This window comes from Anolis sagrei, chromosome 1, assembly GCF_037176765.1.
Source record: "Anolis sagrei isolate rAnoSag1 chromosome 1, rAnoSag1.mat, whole genome shotgun sequence".
NCBI classification, from domain to species: domain Eukaryota; kingdom Metazoa; phylum Chordata; class Lepidosauria; order Squamata; family Dactyloidae; genus Anolis; species Anolis sagrei.
Window position 1 is genome coordinate 226,522,165 of NC_090021.1, and position 21,906 is coordinate 226,544,070.

Consider the following 21,906-nt stretch of genomic DNA (forward strand, 5'->3'; position numbering starts at 1 on the left):
AGTTACTCCTCTAGGTACAAAGGATTGTATCTGAAAACTGTAGATTCATCCCAAAGAAAAACCACATCTAACACTATACCTTCAAATACTGTTCTTCCATTTAGCATCTAGCTCTTAAAATCTGATGTACTGCAGATATTAAAGAGAATAAGATAGTTATATTGTGAGCTAGTACTGAATGAAAGATGGATATAAATTAAACAAACACAATCTGTGAAAGATGAAAGTCTGGCAACTGCAATGTCTATATATAGAATTTCTATTCCTTTTTCATCTCTTTAACAGCTAGCTGTAGTCCTGTGCCTGCACCATACTGCAGATAAACTCATAACAAAACTAGAAATGTGGTGTACAGAAAAAACTGAATTGATCCAAACCATAATAATGATGGCTCAGAAAACTACATATTCCTACTTATGTTCAGTAATAAGTATGCATTATGATACTTTTATTAAAATTGGAGAATGAAATGAGATTCAAGTGTTATTTTGATAAATAGCCAGAAATAATTGAAAATTATTCCAGATGTCTTAACAGGAAAGTTGCCAATCAAATAATCAGCTTGACATCTTGAAGAAATGCAAAAAACAACCCAGCTTTCTGAATAGAATAGGGGGCCACAAACTGAATGGAAGACTCACCATCACTGTAGTCTTGATGGCTGTAAGAAATATGATACCTTCGAGGGTATGTTCCACCTTTCCCAAATTTCTCAAATACTGGGAGGTCATAATCTGAAGAAACAATAATATGATCATTATTTTCCATCTGGTTGATTAAGTCTGTAAGAGGAAAAGAGACTAATGAGCTGTTAAGACTGCATATAAAGCCTGATGCTATTTTGTGAACTCCACATCCATACTCAATTCCTAGCTATTATATTGTTCTGCATATACTATTTAATTAGCACTTTACCTTTGAAAGTAAAATGAAAATTTGAGAGCTCATCATTCAATCAGGATAGTGGCATGCAAGAACTGCTACTACTACCACCTTTAGCAAACATAATGAGAAATGTTAGGAATTGATTTCCAACAATATCTAGAGAGCTAAGCCTTATCCTCCCCTATTTTTGAGAAAAGGAAACTGAATAGACCACCTTCTAGGGTAATTTAAAGCCTGTGTTCTGTCCCCTACTGTATTAAATGTTTATGTCTTTCAAAATTACTTAAATGTGCAAGCATCCTTTTAAAATAATTCCATGGAATTTTATTTTTAAAGCTGAAGTGCCAACAGTTAGAAATTAATCAAGTTCAGCTCCTCAGGAGGATAATTTCTACAATTATTTCTTAACCATTCACTGCAACATGGAAAACACTTGCTAAAAACAGTTCCTGAAGTTGTAAATTTATATATTCTGTTCCATTTAAATCTGATCTGGTACTAGCAAAAGAATGATTTTGCAACAGTAATGATCTGAATTGGATCTAGATGTGGCTATATTGTTGTTTAGAATATTTTAATGGATATTTTATAATTTAATGTTTTAACTAATGTTTAATTTGTTATTTTGCTTTTGTTTTTATGTGTTGGCATCTAATTATAAGCCGCCCCGAGTCTCATCCCCCCCGGGGGCTACAAATGTTTAAAATAATAATAATAATAATAATAATAATAATAATATCTGCTGTTCTGAAGAACTCAGGATTTACAAATATGTGCTAAATTTCTTATTGATATATTGATATAGCCCCCTTTTGAAAATTTGCATTCTAAATGGTTGTATGATCACATAGTTGTACAACTGCACTTTTATTTGACAAATAAAACAGCACTAAGCTAAACTTCATGTATTCATCCAGAGAAATGTTAAAGTTACAAGAGAAAAGTTGACAAGAGAAACTGGATGCTGCATTTGTTTGTTTTACTCACCAGAAAACTCTTGGTGGTTATCGGGATAGCTCTGGGCTCTTGGCATCCGTGACTTGGGACAGTTTTCTCTGAAAGAACAAAACAATATACAGCTACTAAATCTAAATGCAGTGATATTTTTGTGACTAGCAGTTTTCAAGCATAAAGTACAAAGAAGTATGAGTTTTAATAGCTCCTACCCATCCAAAGGACTGTCGAGTGAAGGACAACTTCCTGAGCCTGAGTTTTCAGGACTACTCAGTGATAATGGATCCAGCATCTGAGGGAAAAATATATCAGACTGACTGACACACTTTGATATTCATAGCTCTTCAGACTCTAACATAAATAGACAATATGTCAACAGGTCATGAAGATCCTTCACTCTGGTAATATCCAGAAGGTTATATTCTTAACGCTTCCCCAGAAGCATCTGGCAGCTGAGAATGAATAGCCAGGTAACTAGGCAGGGATGAATGCTACCTGTGCAGTTTTCCTAAGGGCGGACCATCTATATCTGCCATGGTTCACTTACTTATTTTTTTAAAAAAAACCTCAAAAGGATTCTAAGCTATATACAATAATGTTCCAGTATAATGAAAGCAGGAAATGAAAGATACTAAAGAAGGAAAAGTAAATGCATTTGCTGTATGTTTCTATAAAATGTCAAAATATGATTATTTGTAAATTTCATCAATACATCTTGATTGTAACAAATTGTATTTGTAACATTATAGCACTGTGGTTGGTTCCTTTACATTGAGTTGCATGCCAAGCCAATGAAAAAAGCAAGGTGGCGCAAGGCTTTAAGGCAGCATGTCAATGGCAAAAATGAAGATCTTTCCTTACTTGATCCATGCTTTCTGGAATGAATTCGCCCTCACTGTTGATACTTGTGAATGACCCATTCCGTGCCACTTGGTGCAGCTCATCCGGAATGTATCCCGGTGGAGGAGAGCTTCTGTCCCGGCCATAATAACCTGTTTATTTTTAAAATTTAAGTAATCAGAATATCATTAATATCCCTTTTCCACCAATAACTATCTATTTCAGATATATTTGTAGATATATTTGTAAATATTTGTAGACAGTAAGTCTCTACAGTCACTTATGGACCCACTACCAAAACAATCATACTCAGCCACAAGTGATAATCTATGATAATGATGATAACTGATTTGCACTTTTTTGAATTTTTGTTTTGTTTTGCAATTCCACTTATTGCCTGCAAAGCACACATACTCTAGCAATTTAGGGACCCACTTACATTGCAGGAAGGAATCACTGAAAATCTTAAACATGTTGAAGTATATTCTGATTTCATGGCCGAAATCACTGGGTTTCTGTGAGTTTTCCAATTGCACCATTCACAACTGCCTCAAACAGACCCGAGTTCTTTCTCCCACCCTGGACATCTGTTGGAAACCAGGACATTGCCTAATTTCCAACAGACTCTTCAACCTCTGAGGATGCCTGCCATTGATGTGGGTGAAATGTCAGGAGATAATGCTTCTGGAACATGGCCATCAGCCCAGAAAACTCACTGTATTTCAACATATTTGTCTCACTTGGAGACCTGATAGGGAGCTGTTTATATTTCCAAACTCTATACCAACAAATATGTATATGTGTACACACGGACCCCTTTACAACATTCAAGGCCTTTTAAAATAGATTGGAGCACAATCAGACAGGCAGACACATACCCCTAACAGTGTTGTGGAGGGAATTGATTTTCTAAAATTCCTCTTTGATTTCTCCTGCATCAAACACAAATTTGCTTTCAAGGAACAGGGATCCTTTTCTAAACTGACAGGAATGTTAAGTGAACATAGCTCATACAAACTTGTGCTGGCCTGAAGAAACCATTGCTGCAAATCTAGCATTGCATGATGTTATCTTAGCCATACACTTCAGAGAATTTAAAAAATATTGCTGCATTCTGCAAAGACCGATCTACTCCCAACTAAAAACATGTGGCTTTTTAATGACAGCCATAAGGAAAGCTATAGAACATTTTTAAAGCATGGTAAGTACAGCTTGACTACTTGGAAGAGGCAAAGAAAAAAAGTGCAGATGTTTACTTTGCATATGGTTATTTAAAACTCCAAGAAACATTGTATACTATAAAGTTACAGGGGGAACCATCTATAACTAAGTAACAGTTGGAAAGGACAGCATTTTCTAAGATTTGTCTACATTTGAAGTAAAATGCATATCTATAATTTTGCACAAGCTTTTACACACATTTTCCAAATAAATATCTACAACATTTCTTTGTTTCATCAGTAAGTAAATATGGGCTCTTTTCTGAACTACTAGAAATGTAATATAGCAAATATTTGCATACTAAACATAACATTACTTGCATACTAACAAAACATTCATTTAGATAATATTTCCAGCAGCCCAACAACTTCAAAAGTGGCAACAGAAGGTCTTATTACCTATTACAGAAAGCCTGTTCTTCCTTTCTGTAACTCTGAAAACCGTATTATCCAAATCTTCCAGTGATGGCAGAGGCTCCAAATTGCTCTGGAGGACAAAGCACAGAGTTTTACATTAACTCCTAAAAACAGAAGAAACCTTCCACTCATACAAAGGGAAGTCTTTTTTTTTGACATGCGCAAAGTTTTTCCCCATGCAATTTCTCAGTGAATATGTTGGGAAAGGAACCAAATAGCAGAATACTCTCAAAACATACAATGCTATTAAAACTCTAAAGACACAAAGGAGTGTGCCTGGCTAAGTACAATATTTCAAAATTGGCTTTAATCATTTGATCAAAAAAATGTCCTCAGGTACCGTCCTCAGGCACAATCATAGGAATCATCAACTTAACTTTTCCACCTCGTTTAAACTAGCCAGGGAAGCCTTTTTGGTCCAAGGTCAGAAAACAACTCAAAACCTGGCTATGTAAGCAGGCGTTTGGCAAATGATAGTACTACTGAAGCAGCTAAATGACAACCATGGGTTTGGTGCAATGTCTAATATGTCTAAAATGTTTTATGTTCATGTTTGATGTGTTGTTAGTTTTAATGGTTTTAATTCATAGTTATATGTTATTGATTTAAATATGTTATGTATTATATGTATGTATGTCTGTGTGTGTGTGCGTGTGTGTGTATGTGTGTATATATATATATATATATATATATATGCATGCGCGCATGCTTGGCATTGAATTTTTGCCATCTATTATGTTGCACACCACTTTGAGTCCCCCCAGAGGTGAGAAAAGCGGCATAGTAATGCAATAAATAAATAATTAATTCTGGTTTTGGGAATATATTCCAACAGTGGTCAAGACTCAGGGCATAAGGTGGGTCAAATGTAATTCAGTTTAGACTTTTTTTTTCCCTCAACAAATAGAAAAGCATAGCAATGCCTATTCAGAAACAATCCGTGAACACCATCTGAGTTTTTAAAGTGGGATTCACATGATCACATAACTCATGATTAACTACAGAATGGTGTTATATGCAACAGACCAAAGGATTTGGACTCAGATGAACATGCTCTAAATCACTGCTTTTTAAATTGTGGGTCCTGGCCCCAAATGAGTTCCCGTTAGCTCAATGTTGGAGTCACGAAAATTTGGTAAGTTCTGAACATTCCCTAATTGCTGTTTTCGACATTTACAAGAATCTGTTGTGCAGTGTTTACAGTGGACTCTGTAGAAGATGCTTCAGCTGTACTTCATGAAAAGGAAAAGCAGCATGTTTAGAAAGCCTTGCAAATGCTGTTTTGGTATCAGTAAATGTTTTATTTTTATTCTTATTCCCCAACGTCTGTTTTTATAGTGTTTGGGAAGGACCACATAAACTTGAAAGCAACGTTGTAAGTGGTAGCATGGGCAAGAAGGGACTGGTTAAAAAAAACACCTTCTCAGCCCTTTCCCTAGAATGTATGGAACTCTGCTCAATGCAAGTATGGATCGAGCCTTGTAATTATAAAATGTTACATACAAACAAGCTCATACCTGTGAGTTTCCATGAGTAACAAGCAAAATCTTGAGGCTCTTCATGTGAATGCTTCGATCAAGGAGCTCTACGGCTTTTTCCAAATCATCTTGTGTTGTTAATGGGATCACCAACTAAATGGGAAAAACACATAGAGAGCAAAGTCACAATATGCCCATCCACAGGTAGTGTATGTGATTAAAGCACAACAGTTTCTCCTGTTTAAAAAAATCACACCAAGAACCAAGTGCATTCTATGACAAATGTATGGGTGAATGTGGGTTGGTAACATTGTGTGAAGGCTGTGCAAATACAATTCCCAGAAATCCCAGCCAGTTTACCAGCTGTTGGGATTTCTGGGAGTTGAAGGCCAAAAGCATCTGGGGACCCCAGGTTGAGAACCACTGATCTACAGAATGCTCTCCCAGGAAGACTTAACTGGCCCCAACATTATCATCTCAAATGCTTAACAAGATATGGTTAATCCATTTTAAGTATTAGCATTTGGCCGAATTATCATCTCTTTAATTTATTCTTACAGATATTTTTAAATATTTATATTTTTAGATGATCAGAGGCTTCAAAAAAAGGATATCCAAGAAATGAAGATGATGATGACGATGACCAAATTTACATGATAAGGAAATGAATTCCCAAGGTTTAGGCCTTCTCCAAATGTACACAGGACTCTAAAGACTGTTTACAAAATCTGCCTCAGAGGAGAATGTTTTAATTGTAATGATCTCATCACATCTTCCCATTCCAATTTTGCCATATAAATTCCCTTGGCCTCTCTTTTAAATATTGTTAACATCCCACACGACATACACTTTTGAAACTATTTTTTGGCTTCATGTGATGCAGGCCTAAAAACAAGCATGTTCAACATCCAGCACATCTGTTAATTATTGAAGCAGCACAGTTGCTTGGTTTTTCTTCTCTTTTCCACAAATTGAACACAAAAGTTTAAAGTCAGTCAGGTTATATTTAGAAGAAGGTTTTTAATGGACAGAGTATCTGAACTGTTACCAAGATTTGTTTGTCATTTATATCATGGAACAAAAGTTCAGAGGCTCAGTACATCTTAACACTTGTAAGAAGTGGCAAATAGCACTAAAGAAGGAAAATCAATCCTCAGGAGGTAGATTCCACTTAAACAGAATTCTTGAAGGGAAGATGCCATGCTTCCGTAATCTGGGTCTAATATATCACAGATCGCAAGATTTCTTTTTTTAAAAAAAGATGCTACTATATCTGTGCTTTTTCAACCTTTAACTATTATAAAATACCATTGGAAGGTATCCCATATAATGCAGTTTTCATAAGGTGTTTTATGTATGGCTGACTTTGTGAAGTGTTTAGAAACCGATTGGTCCAAAGAGCTGCAGAGAGATTATTAACTGGTGCTGGCTAAAAGAAGTACGTATCTCCCTTGTTGCCACATCATCATTGATTTTGCGAGCTTGTTTTTGGCCACTATTCAAAGTGGTTGTTATGATCTAGAAAGCCCTATATGGCTCAGATCCAGGTTATCCGAATGACCCTATTGTCCTATATGAGCTTGCACCCATGTTTTGTTATCTTTTGTGGAGGCCTTTTCTCTACCTCACCACCCCAAGAAATACATTTGGTGAGGACACAGGGGACAGTCTTCTGAGTGGATGCTCCCAGGGTAAGGAATTCCCTTCCCAGAGAGGTTAGCTTAGTGCCTTCACTGTCATTCTACCATAGGTTGGTAAAGATCTTTTTGTTTTTGATAGGTCTTTGATGGTTGACTGTTCAGGGTTTATTTGCTGTTTTCTTTTTAATGGTCTTGCCTTCAAATGTTTTTAATATTGTTGTTACCTTAATAATATTTTGCATTTTTGTCCGATAGGAATTTTAAAGGTGTATTTTTAACTTTTGGAATTTGCCATGAGTGCTGGACTGGGGAAAAGGCAGAAAAATGTAACTATTTCTATTGCCTTGCTTAAAATAATGCTATTTCTTCACAGTGGTCACATCTGCACAAAACAGGAAATTGGGATCTTGGCAAACTGAAGTTGCTTGTTGCTCCCATCTGACTCCTCCACACTAACTAAACTAACAAGAAAAAAGAGATCCTGTGAATTCCAAAAGTTTGATTTTCTCATTTCTTATCCCCTTGTAAACATTTTTTTTCATTTTTCTTATGAAACGTGGCTTGTTTCGGGCAACAAGAACATTTGAATATCACTAACTGGAGAGGAAATAGATCTAAAAACCATATTCGGATTTCTTTCTATACATAGAAACATTTATAGTAGAATAAAATACAGTGGCCTTGGCAAAATGGAATACAAAGTACTTGTCAAAAACCATGTTTCTTTCATAACTACTGGAGAAAATATCTTAAAAATGAAAGACACAGATACTATGGAAGTTAAAAGTACATATGGCACAAAAGGGATTGCAGTTTATTAGCAAGCTCTGAAAGTACATCCAAGCTTCTTTATTCAGAAAATGTCAAAGTTACTTTAATATGAGTATAACAAGTTAACATTAGTACATGTTGGAAGTACATGTATCTACTACGTTTACCTAAAATATAATAATAGTTTATAAATACTTCTATCAAATGTTTTGTATTAAACTTTCAAAGTACAGTGTACTATAAATAGCAATTCAAGAACAATTACCTTACCTCATTATTGCTGTAATGCAAATTCATGGGCTGTCCAAAAGCAACTTTAGCTTTTGATGCAAGATCTTCTAGCCTGATAGGTCGAGGAAACTGTAGAATTCTGTAATACACAACATGGTTCAATGGAGGGAGATCCACTAGTATGAAAATAAGTGGCTATTAGGTACAATTATAGCACTTCAATTTTTGTTCAATAATTGGTGAAAGAAGTAACTTTCATAACATTTTGTACATTCTCTTAACAATCAGCTGTGTGTTTTCACACTCTCAGCCTCTCATAAGACATAGGTTAAGGACATAATCTGCTGCAAAAGTTCATAAGAAATACAAATATTGTCTGGCACTAGAAAACTATATACAGAACCTTCCTATTTAAGACCTGAATCTTTAGCTCTGTGAATCAATGCCTCATTTAGTGAAACTGACATGACTTATGATATCTGAACCCAAGCAAATTGAAGCTCTATCTTAAAACATGCTCTCTAGTCACTTCAGGTGAAATAAAGAACACTGTCTTTGTTAAGTAATTCCACAAAATAACTTGAAATTACTCAATGGAAGAAAAACAGAAGAAATTAGCTAATTTGAGAATTATTGTCTCTAAGGACCAATAATAAACTTAGCCAATGTGGAATCCAACCACTATCACATGCATGATGCTCAACAAACTCATCTTCTTTGATATTTTGGGGGAAGTGGCTGAATAGCATAACATTGTTATGTTGCGCTAACATGAAAAATATGGCATTAGAGTATATTTCAACTGAAAGGCTTCCTGAATACTTTTATAGGGAGTTAGGTAGATTTCTCATATTTATGTTGGTTGGGCATCTCAAATCAAACCAATAATCTAAAAAATCTATAAAATAATCTGAAATTAACTCTGAGGAGTTAAAACAAAGTGTTCAACTGAAGTTCAACAAGCAACAGCCGTATAGTAAAACAGATTCTAATTTTTACCTTTTTTCTCCTCGATGTTCAAATTTGACACGGATGTCATTCTGTAAGAAAAGGGCATGCTTACCAAAACCACAAAACAGGTAACAAAGTCTACTTGTGAAGGGGAATTTTTGACTACATCTCTCTAGATTATTGAGGGCTAACACATTTGAACAAAATCCTCTGGTAATGGAAAAAACAATTAGGAAGTGGGAATTTGGGAAATGCCTCAGTCTAGTACACAGAACACATCTGTTTGAGATCTGTCTGCAACACTATACTCCTTTCATTTCCCTCCTAATTTCAAAAATATGTGTACCACAAGGTGGAACATTCCTAGGAAGTGGGAATCACTTACATCAAATGCATACACAGATTCCTCTTTGTGTAAGGCAAACGTGTTGCAAGTTTACCTGCTTTTTTGGCGAAGACGGTTTTGCTTTTCCTGTTTCTTGTAGAGGCAAAGAAGGGCGACTTGCCCTATGAAGGACAGCCAAATCCTGCATGATTGAATTCAAAGCTTGCTGCTCATCTGTTTAATAAGAAAGGAAAAAAACAGTCATCTATATTCACTAAATGTAAAAAAAGTATTTGAAAATAAAAAGCTTTATTATAATTAAAATGGTTCATAAGGTAGTTTAAGAACATTAATGTGTAATTCAAAACTTGTCTGATAACGTATCAGCAACTTTGAATTTCAACTTGCACTATTCGAATAACGGAGTTGAACATTACAAATCTTTGTTTGCTTCATAACAGCTCCCTGCTACATAAAGCATTATTTTCTATCAAGACAGTTATCTGATAAAATGCCACTAAATTACTTCCCTATCTATGGAAACAAAATAGTAACCACCCTCATAAAGAAAAGGAAGAGAACCTATGATTAATTCAAATAGCATACTTAGAAAAGCTCCACTTAGACGTAGGGTAACTTATCAATTAGAAGAAAATGGCATCTCACTAGATGGAGACAAATATTCATTCCTAAAGACTACCCACACCAAGGCAAGGATAAAACCCTATCTACAATGAATGACTAAGATACCTTCACAGGTGAAATCAAATGAAAAAGCCTGTGGGCTTTGCCTTCACATTTTTTTTATTTAATTCCTGGAGCAAAACAAAAAACAAGGATTTGGTAGATGTAAGGATTGTCAGTAAGTTGCTTTATGCAAGGGGAAAAGTCAGGACCTGTGATGCCAACATATAACTTTTCAAGTAAAACTGACTGCCGATTAAGATTATACATAAGATGCTAATAATTTCCCCCTAGTTCACAATTCTAGGACTAAGACGTGCTGACATATATTTCCAAATATACACCTGAACATTCTCAATCTTTTCTATATCCAATAACAACAAAAGATAGCTGTTGAAATGCTTTATGAAATCCAAGAACTCACCCATAATGGCAGCCCGCCAGCCAGCCAGCCTGAATTTCAGAACGGTTCTCCCATTAGAATCCGTTTACTGCCTAAACAAACAACAAAAGGTAGAGAAAAACAGATAACAACACTGAAGAAATTACTGGGTTTAGAAAGGTCTATGGTGACAACCATTTTTAAAAAGCCATTGCCTAGGCACTAAATATAATAAGCCACCAGCAAAGGGGGATAGAGATGCTTATAATTACCTTCAGCTCAGCTCAACGGCTTCATCATCATGCATTATGGGTAAAACTGCTATACAGAAATATAATATTCATTGTATATAATATCGCAGACTGACCCAATGCACAATGCTCTCAAAGATGTGCTCCTTTTATTGGATAAGCCAGTTTATCAAAAATTCACTGCCATATTCTTAACAAGTAAACAGACAGGACTCCAAAAATTGACATCCCAATGAACTTTCCCTTTGAGATTGAAGGTCTGCTAAAGTGGCCCACAATGAGCATGCTCATGTGTCCAGCTCTATCCTTTTCCATAGGAAATGCATCCAGAAAGTTTAAGATGCTGAGTTCAGCCAAATACAAGAAACTTCTGAATGAGTATAGTCAGGTAGCATACATACCGAGTTTAAAAAATCTTACATTCCTAGCACTTTTGAAACTACCTCTAAATGGGGAAGGGGAATCTGTAGATAAGCAGAAAATGCACTGTGTGCTAAATTCAAATAGTTTTCCTTTGAAGTGTTACCACCTGCTTTACAAATCTGGTACTTCAGACTTGTAACATTATTTTTCAGAGAGGCAGACTTTTTAGCATCCTTATTGCAAATAGTTCTTAATGCACATAAGAAAAAGGATGACCCTGAAGTAGCTGCTGAATAACTAATATTTTTCACCAACTTTCTCAATATAGGAGATGGGAATTATAGCAGCTATGTACAAAAACAAGGAATTGGGAGAGGATCAACCCCTTTATCTACGTGATTGATACCTGTGATACAGTTCATTAATTTCCAACAAAATATAGTCTCTCTAGGTATTTTATTAAACATTTCTGTAACTAGTATTGATTAAGTCAAAAGATATCCAATAGAATTCTACCAAAGTTTAAGTCAATAAAAGTATGCAACATGATACTTATAATGCTATGTTGCAATGCAAAGCTAATAAAACAGAGACTTCCATAACTCTGAGAGTACTCCATATGTGCACCTATGATATGTGAATTATAATATATAACATGAACAAAGGCACATAATGCACACTTCATCAAAACACCATTCTGTACAACTACTATATTTCATTGCATAACAGTTGGACTTCCCATTCCCGTTTTTGGGAGGGGAGGTGTTTGTGATTATTATGCGATGACGACTATTATGTGGTGAAAAAAGCCCTATTTGAGGGCTTCTTTCACCATGTAATAGTCAATATGAGAGTACACCCGCATGACTGTGCCCTCATAGAAAGCACCCACTTGGGCAGTTGACTCTTCAAAAGGAGCACCCGCTGTGGGGCTTGACTTGGCTCCCAGCTGAGTCAAGCCTCACAGGACCAAAAGGGCAGCTGCACAGGCGAGTGAACTAAGGGGTGCAACTGTTATGCAGGGAAAGGCAAAAGTCCCATTTTGCCTTCCCCCAAAGGGGGTGCAAATATTATTTGATGAAATACGGTAATTAATATCAAAGGGCTGTTTAAATTAAAATGTAACAAGATGTATGTCTTTCATTAAATAACAATTGATATAGCACAGCTCTTATTCAAAAAGTAGACTTGCAGGAATGAAAAAGAAACTACACACTTTTAATTCGCAATACTATTTAATCCTTTATATCCCTCAAGTGTGCCCTTTGACATCAAATACCAGTGGAAGCTTTACTGCTGCATTCAATAAGATGTAGTGTTATGCAACAGGCCATAAACAACTTTATGGGCTTGGCTATGTAAACTTATTTCTTTACATTAAGGATAGCTGACAGTGGCCCTCCAGATGTTTTTGGACTGCTATTCTGAATTTTTGTAATTACACTAAGATAGAGCTAGTGTGGTATAGTGGTTTGAATGCTGGATTACAACTCTGAAGAACAAGGTTCAAATCCCTGTCAGCTCTATGGAAATGACATGAAATTGTAATGAAAAACAATTAACAGCAACATGATGGTTAAAGCAGACAGAAATTGCAGTCCAAAAACATCTGGGGGGGGGGGGCACTGTTCATTATGCTAGAGTAATGTAAAAAGCAAACACAATTGCGCAATCAACCCCTCACCTCATACTTTCTGGCATTGAGTTCCATGTACAAGTACTGTTTTCTATCAAAACGATAGAAAATTGTTAGAAAATTGTTAACATGATTTAATTATCAATTTGATAGAAAATTCCAATAACAGCACTACTGCTCACAATATTCTGCATACAACCCTCTTTGCAATGTTTTGACACTATCTTTTAAAAAGCAATGGTTTGCAAAACGAGTTTTTCAGTTCTTTTTTAATGCTGAAAAGGTCCCCCTCGGCGTATACTCGAGTCAATGTTATTTATTATTTTCATCTGTTATTACTGTTCTTACATTCATTATTTTACTCAATTTATTATTAATATTATCACATTTACATTATTTTCCTCTATTATTATTTTACTACCCAGATCAAATACATTTACTTGCTCTGAATCTGTACACTGGTACAGAGAAGAAATTGGAAGCAAAATAACATTGAGAGGAAAAAAGTGATATCCAAAAAAGTGCTCTTCACTTAGGGTAACTGTTTTTGAGGGCTGGCGACTTCAAAATACACAAAAAAATACACACCTAACTTTAAGAGATAACTTCATGGGTTACAATTACAAATGGTATCAAATAATGATTGCAATTCACTGGACTTTCTGTAGCCAGAATGAAATCATCTACAAAGAAAAGAGGACAATAAACTGGTTTGCAAGAACCCCAGGGTTTAGGAAAACATGCAACATACTGGATGTTGTAATAGACTAGATAAGGGCCAGCAAGTTCAATCATGCTAAGATGAAAGGTCTGACATCTGGGAAATGGTTAAGCGTCCTGTCTCAGCTGGGCCCACTACCATTAAAGGAGCTGATGTGTAAATTGGGTGTATTCTTGGGCCCACCTTTGTAATTGGAGATCCAGATAGAGTGAGCGGTTTTTAGTACCTGGGATACGGAGCCCCCAGTGGCGCAGTGGGTTAAACCCCTGTGCCGGCAGGACTGAAGACCGACAGGTCGCAGGTTCGAATCCGGGGAGAGGCGAATGAGCTCCCTCTATCAGCTCCAGCTCCTCATGCGGGGACATGAGAGAAGCCTCCACAAGGATGATAAAAACATCAAAATCATCCAGGCGTCCCCTGGGCAACGTCCTTGCAGACTGCCAATTCTCTCACACCAGGAGCGACTTGCAATCACTCAAAAAAAAAAAGTACCTGGGATCAGCTCCGATTACCTTGCTAGCCACAATCTGGGACAAGGACAAGCTTTTCATACATAGCACAGTCATCCCTCCACATCTGAAGATAAGTTTATTCATGGATTTGATTAATACATTGACCATAGCGTCATGTTAAAGATCTAGAGTCTCTTAGGTCTTCCAATTTTTAGGTCCACTAGGGCAATTCTGTAATCAACTTCCAGGCTACAGAGTTGCATTAGAGGACCTAGAGATTCCTAGATTCATTTTTCTGGTCAAAAATAGCTTTTTCTCTGTTCATCGTTTTTCCATCTGCGAATGGGGTTCTGTTTTCCTAACTCCCATGAAAGTGGAGGATAAACTGTAGTTCATGTAATGGCAGTTGCTTGGCTAATAGTGTTCTCTATTTGGGACTGCCTAGTGCAATATGCTACATCTCAGACAGATTGATAAGATTTACAGCATAAAGAATGGCATGGATGCCTATAAACATCTGGTGTGAATCCAAGGAGCTGGTATTTATATTTAAGCCCTAAATGGACTGATATTTGGATACCTCAAGGAATTTCTTCCTTTATACATCCTTCTGGAGATGGATCTGCTGATGGAGGCCTCCTCTGTGTCTCACCAGTTGGAGCAAAACATTACCCACAGACATGAAAGAAGGCCTTCTTCTGAAAGTCTGTTGTGCCAATACATTTCAATAATAAACTAATACCTGACTCTATCAAAGTCTTTGGTTTGACCTGCACATATATGTTTTACATTGCTCTTTGCTATTTTAAATTATTCTTCATCTATACAACACCCAGGATCTTATGAGATCGGTTAAGACACAAATATTTTAACAAACGTATAAATCTCATAGATGGTACCTGCGCATGCCAGTAAATCAACTAATGATGGAGTAGGGAGCTCAGTAAATTTGGAGTGTGGCCTTCTGGTATGGTAGGAATGAAAAACTGGGGTAGAAATAGAACAACGTACTGTAGAAAAGGCATGTCCAACTGACTGGAACATTCTGCTACAGGCCCCATTTGCCAGTTATAATGCAAAAGCCATCAACACATTGAGGACACTTTAAGTAATCCATTTGTGGTAGCATATGGATACAAGTCCGCTTTCAAAATAGATGCCTCAAGTTGGTATGTGCAAACACATACAGAGTATGGGGAGTAGAGGAGAAAGGACCAAACAGCAATGAAACACAAGGGAGCAAATGGTCATCTATAATCATATTACGCAATAGATACAGTGTCTTGAATACAATTGACCATTGCGACTGGCAAATGAACTGATCATGAATCACGTTTTTAAACTGGTGATATTTTAAAATTTTAAATCTCTGAAAGTTTAAATTGTTTTAATGATTGTTTTAATCATGTTTGTTAATTTAATGTTCGGCATCTAATGGTTGCCTATTGTAAGCCGTTCTGAGTCCCCTCTCCCCTAGGGGTGAGAAGGACAGGCTATAAATGCTTGAAATAAATAAATAAATAAATATGCAAACCTTCAACTATAAATGATTATTCTTGAAAAGAATAAAAGTTACAATAATGCTAGAATGACTTGTCTATCAAATACTAAAGCTTTTATGAATACTGCAATAATAAACTATTCTGCTGAAAATGCGACCTTCATGTGTTGAAGAATTCATGAGTTTACATAGACACATTTTATGTGCTAGAGATCTTTTTCAAACTGTAAATTTCTACATATGCTGTAAAAACTCATTTTAATAGAAATGAATTTTCACTATCCATTTCACGCCTCCTCCTGAAACATTCCTCAACATAAACTTCCCAAGATGTGGTCAGCATCTCTAGGCTTTGATCTTCTAACCAACAATGTTGTGGCAAACTCCAAAGAATTTGCTTGCCAAGTAATAGCGGAAGCCAGAGAAATTCCTTACATGTAGTTCCACACTTCACAACTCTGAGCAAAAAGGAATCCAGTGTTCACTTTCCCCCCAATGATATGCAACTCTCATAATCTCACAAGTGAACAGTTATCAGCAGAGACAAGGTTCCTGAGAGCACATTTCCACTCTCCAGCACCACTGAATCACTATAATTTACTTAACTTTCTCTGCCTATACTAACAACCAGACACTGGGATCTCATTGATTTATTTATGTAGGAAAACATTATTACTGACATGAGAATTTGTGCCATCTTATAATGCTTCTTAAAATGTATTTAAATGAAATATTTTGCAAGTAATTATGATTTCTCATCAGTTGGTATACACCTTTTAGGTTCTATAGCTTTTTAAAAAAATCATTTCTTACTCACCTCTCCTCATTGCGGATTACAAAATAATTAAAACACATAAACTTTGTAAAAATACCACAAATACACATATTAAAATGTATTTCCATAAAATATACATATTAAAACACACAGATTAAACAAAGGACACACATTTAAAATCCATGCTTAATAACTGTCTGGGTAGGCCTGCCAGAAGAGATAGGTCTTTAAATTGTTCTTAAATTCTGACAACTTATTTAGCTCTTGGAGCTCTTCCGGCAGGTTTTTCACAATCTTGGGGTGGCCGATGAAAAGGTCCTCTGGTTGACAGTCACCAGTTGAATTCTGGCTGGTTGGAGTAATCGCCCCCTCAGAGGAACTAAGTGTTCATGGAGGATTGTATGGGAGAAGGCGATCCTTTAGATAACCTGGACCCAAACCATGTAGTTTTAAAAGCCAACACCTTGTACTTTGCCCAGAAATTAACTGGAAGCCATTAGAGTGACTTTAGGGCAGGTGTAATATGCTCACTCCTAGATGTTCCTGTAACCAGTCTGGCTGCAATATTTTGAACCAACTGGAGTTTCCGAACTTAGTACAAAGGAAGCCCAATGTAAAGCACATTGCAGAAGTCCAACCTTGAGGTTACCAGCGCATGCACTATAGGCCCTCCAAATCTAGGAAGGAGCGCAGCTGGCGTTCAACCAAAGCTGATAGTAAGCACTCCTGATCATCGCATCTACCTGGGCTTATATTTGAAGAGACAGATTCAGCATCACTCCCAAGCTGCGAATATAGTCTTTTAGGGGGACTGTAACCCCATCCTGAACTGGTTGGTACACTTTCACCCCCAGGTTAGGACCCTTGATGGGAAGCACCTCTGTTTTGTCTGGATTCAGTTTCAATTTGTTTTTCTTCATCCGCCCATTACCTCCTCCAGTCATTTATTCAGAGGAGACACACTATTCTTAGTTGAAACTTACTATCATACCAACAGAATAACATTATATCACGTTGCTTTTTGAAAGATATATTCTTTACACCTTGAACATGTTGCAGTTATATTTCTTTACTTCTAATCCCTCTGACTTTTCCTTCTTCTTAAAAATACTAATTCTACACATTTCCCGCAACACTAAATAATTTGTGATTTCTTACCCTATAGTATTCTAAGCAAAAAAAATATCATAGGCTTTTCTTTATTTCTAATTCAGATCTGATTCTTTGACTTCCAGGTTCACATATATAGTAATGGGACCAGGGAGTGAAACAAGGCTACATTTCCTATAATATAGCCCACATTCAGACAAATCAACGCACATATAAACACTATTATCTGCAAGTGACACTGCACAGTCTGGGTCCACAGATTTTCCCCAGTTCTTTACAGAGAACCAAGTCCCAACTTCACATGCGTTGAACCATATTGTCCATCCAAATACATCAGAAGTCCAAGCCTCACTTGCTTTGTAAGATACAACCAAGTCTAAAGTATTTTATAAATATTCCCACAAAAGTAAGAGGGATCCCATTACTTCTGAACTATATGACAACATTCAGATCTGCAGTGGAAGAAAACCCTCTTTAGCCCTCCTCCTCTTTCTTCCTAGAGCATCCTTAGTACCTGGGTCTTTATTATTCCACATTGACTATTCAAATGCCATTCCAGACAAGGGACAAGACACTCTCCCAAGGTTTTGGGGTTTGTTTATTTTGTTTGTTCCTGTTTTCCTCCAATTTAAAGTAGAAAAGGGGAGAAGACTGCCTGCCGAACTAAACTTGCAGGTGTGTCTATATCAGACTCAACAGCACCATATCCAGGGGACCCCTCCAAAAACATATTCATCTTTAACAGCTAATAGCTGCTGTAGTGACTATATGACAGCTGTCAGTACATTTATATTGAGGAATAGATGCTACCATAATCCGAGTAACAAATTCCACCTTGAATGACAAATGTATGTCAGGTGTTCCAAGTGTCTTCTCTGCACAGCTATGCACTGCTTGCCTTTTTGAGTTGTTGCAAACCTCACTTGAAGTTTCCCTTGCCATTTCACCACACTCCTCTACTTTAATCCTTTGGATGGTGCATAAATTTTTGGGGTGGTGGTGGAAGTACTAAACATAATAATGTACAGAATTACCTACTGTTAAGGATTTACTGTATATGCTCACGTATAAATTGAGGGCAGGTTTAGAGGCCAAAATTATTGATTTGGGTATGACAGCAGCAGCACCACCTTATACACTAAAAAATATACACACTTTAACAGCAAGGAGTTGCTATGATGACTATTTGACAGCTGAGTCAATACATTTAGATTGAGGAGTAAATGTTATCATCATCATCATAAATGTTCTCACAATCAGGGTTACAAATTCCATCTTAAATTGCAGGCGCAAGGTGTCATCCCTTTGCAACCATGTACTGCCCGCTTATCAAAGCACAAGAGTTACAAACTTCACGAAGTTCTTCTTGCCATTTTGCCATACTTAATCCTGTCAAGAGTGCATACTTATTTTTTTTTGGGGGGGGGGCATACCCAAAGTAATAACATCCAGAATTATATGTTGTTAAGGATACATATATACATATACGTACACACACAAAGGTCAACATACATAGGGCATATGGGAAATTGTAGCTCAATACATTTTTATTTACAAAATACTCATTACAAAATTTTACAAAATGTTCTTTACATGTCATAGTAAGATAGAATGAAGAAACGGTCTAAAATTATAAGATGAGCTGGTTCATAATATATTCATTGTGTGTCTTTGAAATGGGAGATGGATAGTACATTTCAATGTTTTAGTTTAATCATTTCAGTTGTTTTTCAATGGTGCAGGTTGCAGAAGTTAGTTTAAATCAATTTACAGGCAGTCCCCAAGTTACAAACATTTTATTTACAAACGATTCATGGTTAAGAACAGGGATGAGACAACAGGAAATGAGAGAAATCTATCCCTCAGAAATAAAATTCATTCCTGGAGAATTATTGTGGTGTCTCAACTGAAGCTTTCTCACCAATCCTTGTTTCCACAACAAGAATTTTTTTCAAAGTCCAATTATCATAGGGGCTGAAAGTTAGATGCAATCTTCTGAGCAGGGGCACAGATAACAAAACAAACACCACAGGAGTGGTAACCCTTCCCCGTGCTATCCAAAGCATGCATGCATGTCTGTAAGCTACATTTTTAAAATGTGCCTGTTCCAACTTACATACAAATTCAACTTAAGAACAAACCTACAAAACCGCTCTTGCTCATAACTTGGGGATTGCCTATATATAGCGATGTAAGTCATATAGGGGAAATATTTTTTTATAAATTGTCTAATAATACTTAATTAAAAAAATTAAAAAAATAAATATAAAAAGTAAAAACATTGTCTGCGTACTATATATTTGCAAGAATAAATTTAAATGCATGTGTAATATAGATAAAATATAATATGTCTGTTAATTTTTCATACGTCTAAAGACTTTTGGGACACCCTTTATACACACACACATTTGAAGGAGGAATACCAAAAGTAATAATGCCCAGAATTATATGCTGTCAAGGATGTATGCATATGTTTGTGTATACATGTGTATTCATGTGTATTTATGTGTGTGAACTCCTCAAAGGCAATGCACAGAAGCAATGGGTGGGAAGGGACTGCAAGGGCCATAGAGTCCAGCATCCCGTTACTCAGCCACACACAACTAAAGCACTCCTGAGAGATGCTCAGAGCCCTTCCACACAGCCATACAACCCAGAATATCAAGGTAGATATGTGCTTTGAGCTGGGTTATCTGAATCCACACTGCCATATAATCCAGTTGGGTGTGATTTTATACAGCTGTGTGGAAGGGGCCTAAAATCTCCATACATATACATGCATCCTTAACATATATAACATATCATTCTGGGTATTATTACTTTTGTTATCCCTCCCCGTACCCCCCAAAACACATCGAGAATATGTTGTAAATATTTTGTATATTGAGCTACCCTTTCCCTTTGTAAGCCATCCCAAGTCCCCTAGAGGAGATGGTGGCAGGATATAAATAAAGTTTATTATTATTATTATTATTATTATTCTGCTCTGTTAAAGGAGGAAACAAACATAGCTAGCAGCCACAGTCACTGCTTGTCCATGAATATCTCCAGTTACTTTCTAAACTCATCTGCTATTAATGTACAATATACACCAGGGGTCCTCAAAGTAAGGCCCGGGGGCCAGATACAGCCCTCCAAGCTCATTTACCTGGCCCTCGCTCAGGGTCAACCTAAGTCTTAAACAACTTGAAAGCACACAACAACAACAACAACAACAACAACAACCCTATCTCATCAGCCAAAAGCAGGCCCACACTTCCCATTGAAATATGAATAATTTTATATTTGTTAAAATTGTTCTTCATTTTAATTAATGTATTTTAAGTGTTTTTGCACTACTAATAAGATATATGCAGTGTGCATAGGAATTCATTCATTTTTTTCAAATTATAATCCGGCCCTCCAACAGTTTGAGGGACTGTGATCTGGCCCTCTGTTTAAAATGTTTGTGGACCCCTGATATACACACTTGAGATCCAAGTGCAAAAGTATTTGCACTCAGGTAAAACCAGCAGGAAGGAGAGGAGAGAACGGGGGATCATGCCCTTCTCTGGAGACACAGGAAAAATCAAACTGCTTCTCCTGGCTTGGTGTGTTGGCATCTTGACCATTTTCTGATGGTGCTTGGCCACAGATGTCCCAGTTTCCATCTTTGAAATGTGACTGGAAATAGCCAGGACAACCTGTATGTGCACAGATATGTGTGCAATGCACATACATACATGCATGTTGTATGGACACACACACACACACACACATTTTAAAAATGTCAGACCAAAATACCATAAGTAAATAGATTTGCCTTAGAGGCAACACCCTCCCAAATATATACACACACAAGGATCCCAGAAATCAAAACACACGCACGCTTCGTACCTGTGAGGAGGAGGAGGAGGCGGGCAAACTCCCCCAAGGCCTCCAGGGCCTCCACACTGGAAGGGTCCAGGTCCCCGGCTTGTCCCAGGAAACAGGCAAAGGGGAGGGAGGGAGGAATGAGAGAAGGAAGGCGAGCTGGCAGCCCCGTCCCAATAAGCAGAGAACAACACGGAAAGAGAGGCGAGAAGGGAGAAGGGTGGACGAGGAAGGGGGGGAAGAGAATGGCGGCCTTGTCGTTGCCGTTCACCGCCTGAGCCTCGCGCCTTTCCACGGGGAGGGGGGCACTACGAAGAGTTCGCGGAAGGCCCCACTCCGTCCCTCTTTCCTTCTTGAACCCTGCGGGCCGCCGTCACCTCTCCGGCCCCAGCTTTTTCCCTCCCCCTGTTCTATTTTTCCTCCTCAAGCGCTCTCTCTCTAACTCCGCCTCCTTCCCCTTACGCAGA

At 37.1% G+C, this 21,906-nt stretch overlaps 1 protein-coding gene across 1 annotated transcript in view; it reads right to left on the reverse strand.

Moving 5' to 3' along the window:
• MAP3K2 (mitogen-activated protein kinase kinase kinase 2) overlaps positions 1–21,902 on the reverse strand; it is a 43,553-nt gene extending 21,651 nt beyond the window's left edge. The window contains exons 1-11 of the mRNA XM_060774000.2: positions 21,464–21,902; positions 10,821–10,891; positions 9,828–9,946; positions 9,436–9,476; positions 8,476–8,575; positions 5,834–5,947; positions 4,299–4,386; positions 2,701–2,831; positions 2,052–2,131; positions 1,873–1,940; positions 642–734 (exon numbers count right to left, since the gene is read on the reverse strand). Coding sequence (XP_060629983.1) covers positions 642–734; positions 1,873–1,940; positions 2,052–2,131; positions 2,701–2,831; positions 4,299–4,386; positions 5,834–5,947; positions 8,476–8,575; positions 9,436–9,476; positions 9,828–9,946; positions 10,821–10,824 — 838 coding nt within the window. The 5' untranslated portion in view covers positions 10,825–10,891; positions 21,464–21,902. The remainder of the gene's footprint in view (positions 1–641; positions 735–1,872; positions 1,941–2,051; positions 2,132–2,700; positions 2,832–4,298; positions 4,387–5,833; positions 5,948–8,475; positions 8,576–9,435; positions 9,477–9,827; positions 9,947–10,820; positions 10,892–21,463) is intronic.
• Positions 21,903–21,906: the final 4 nt, after the last annotated feature.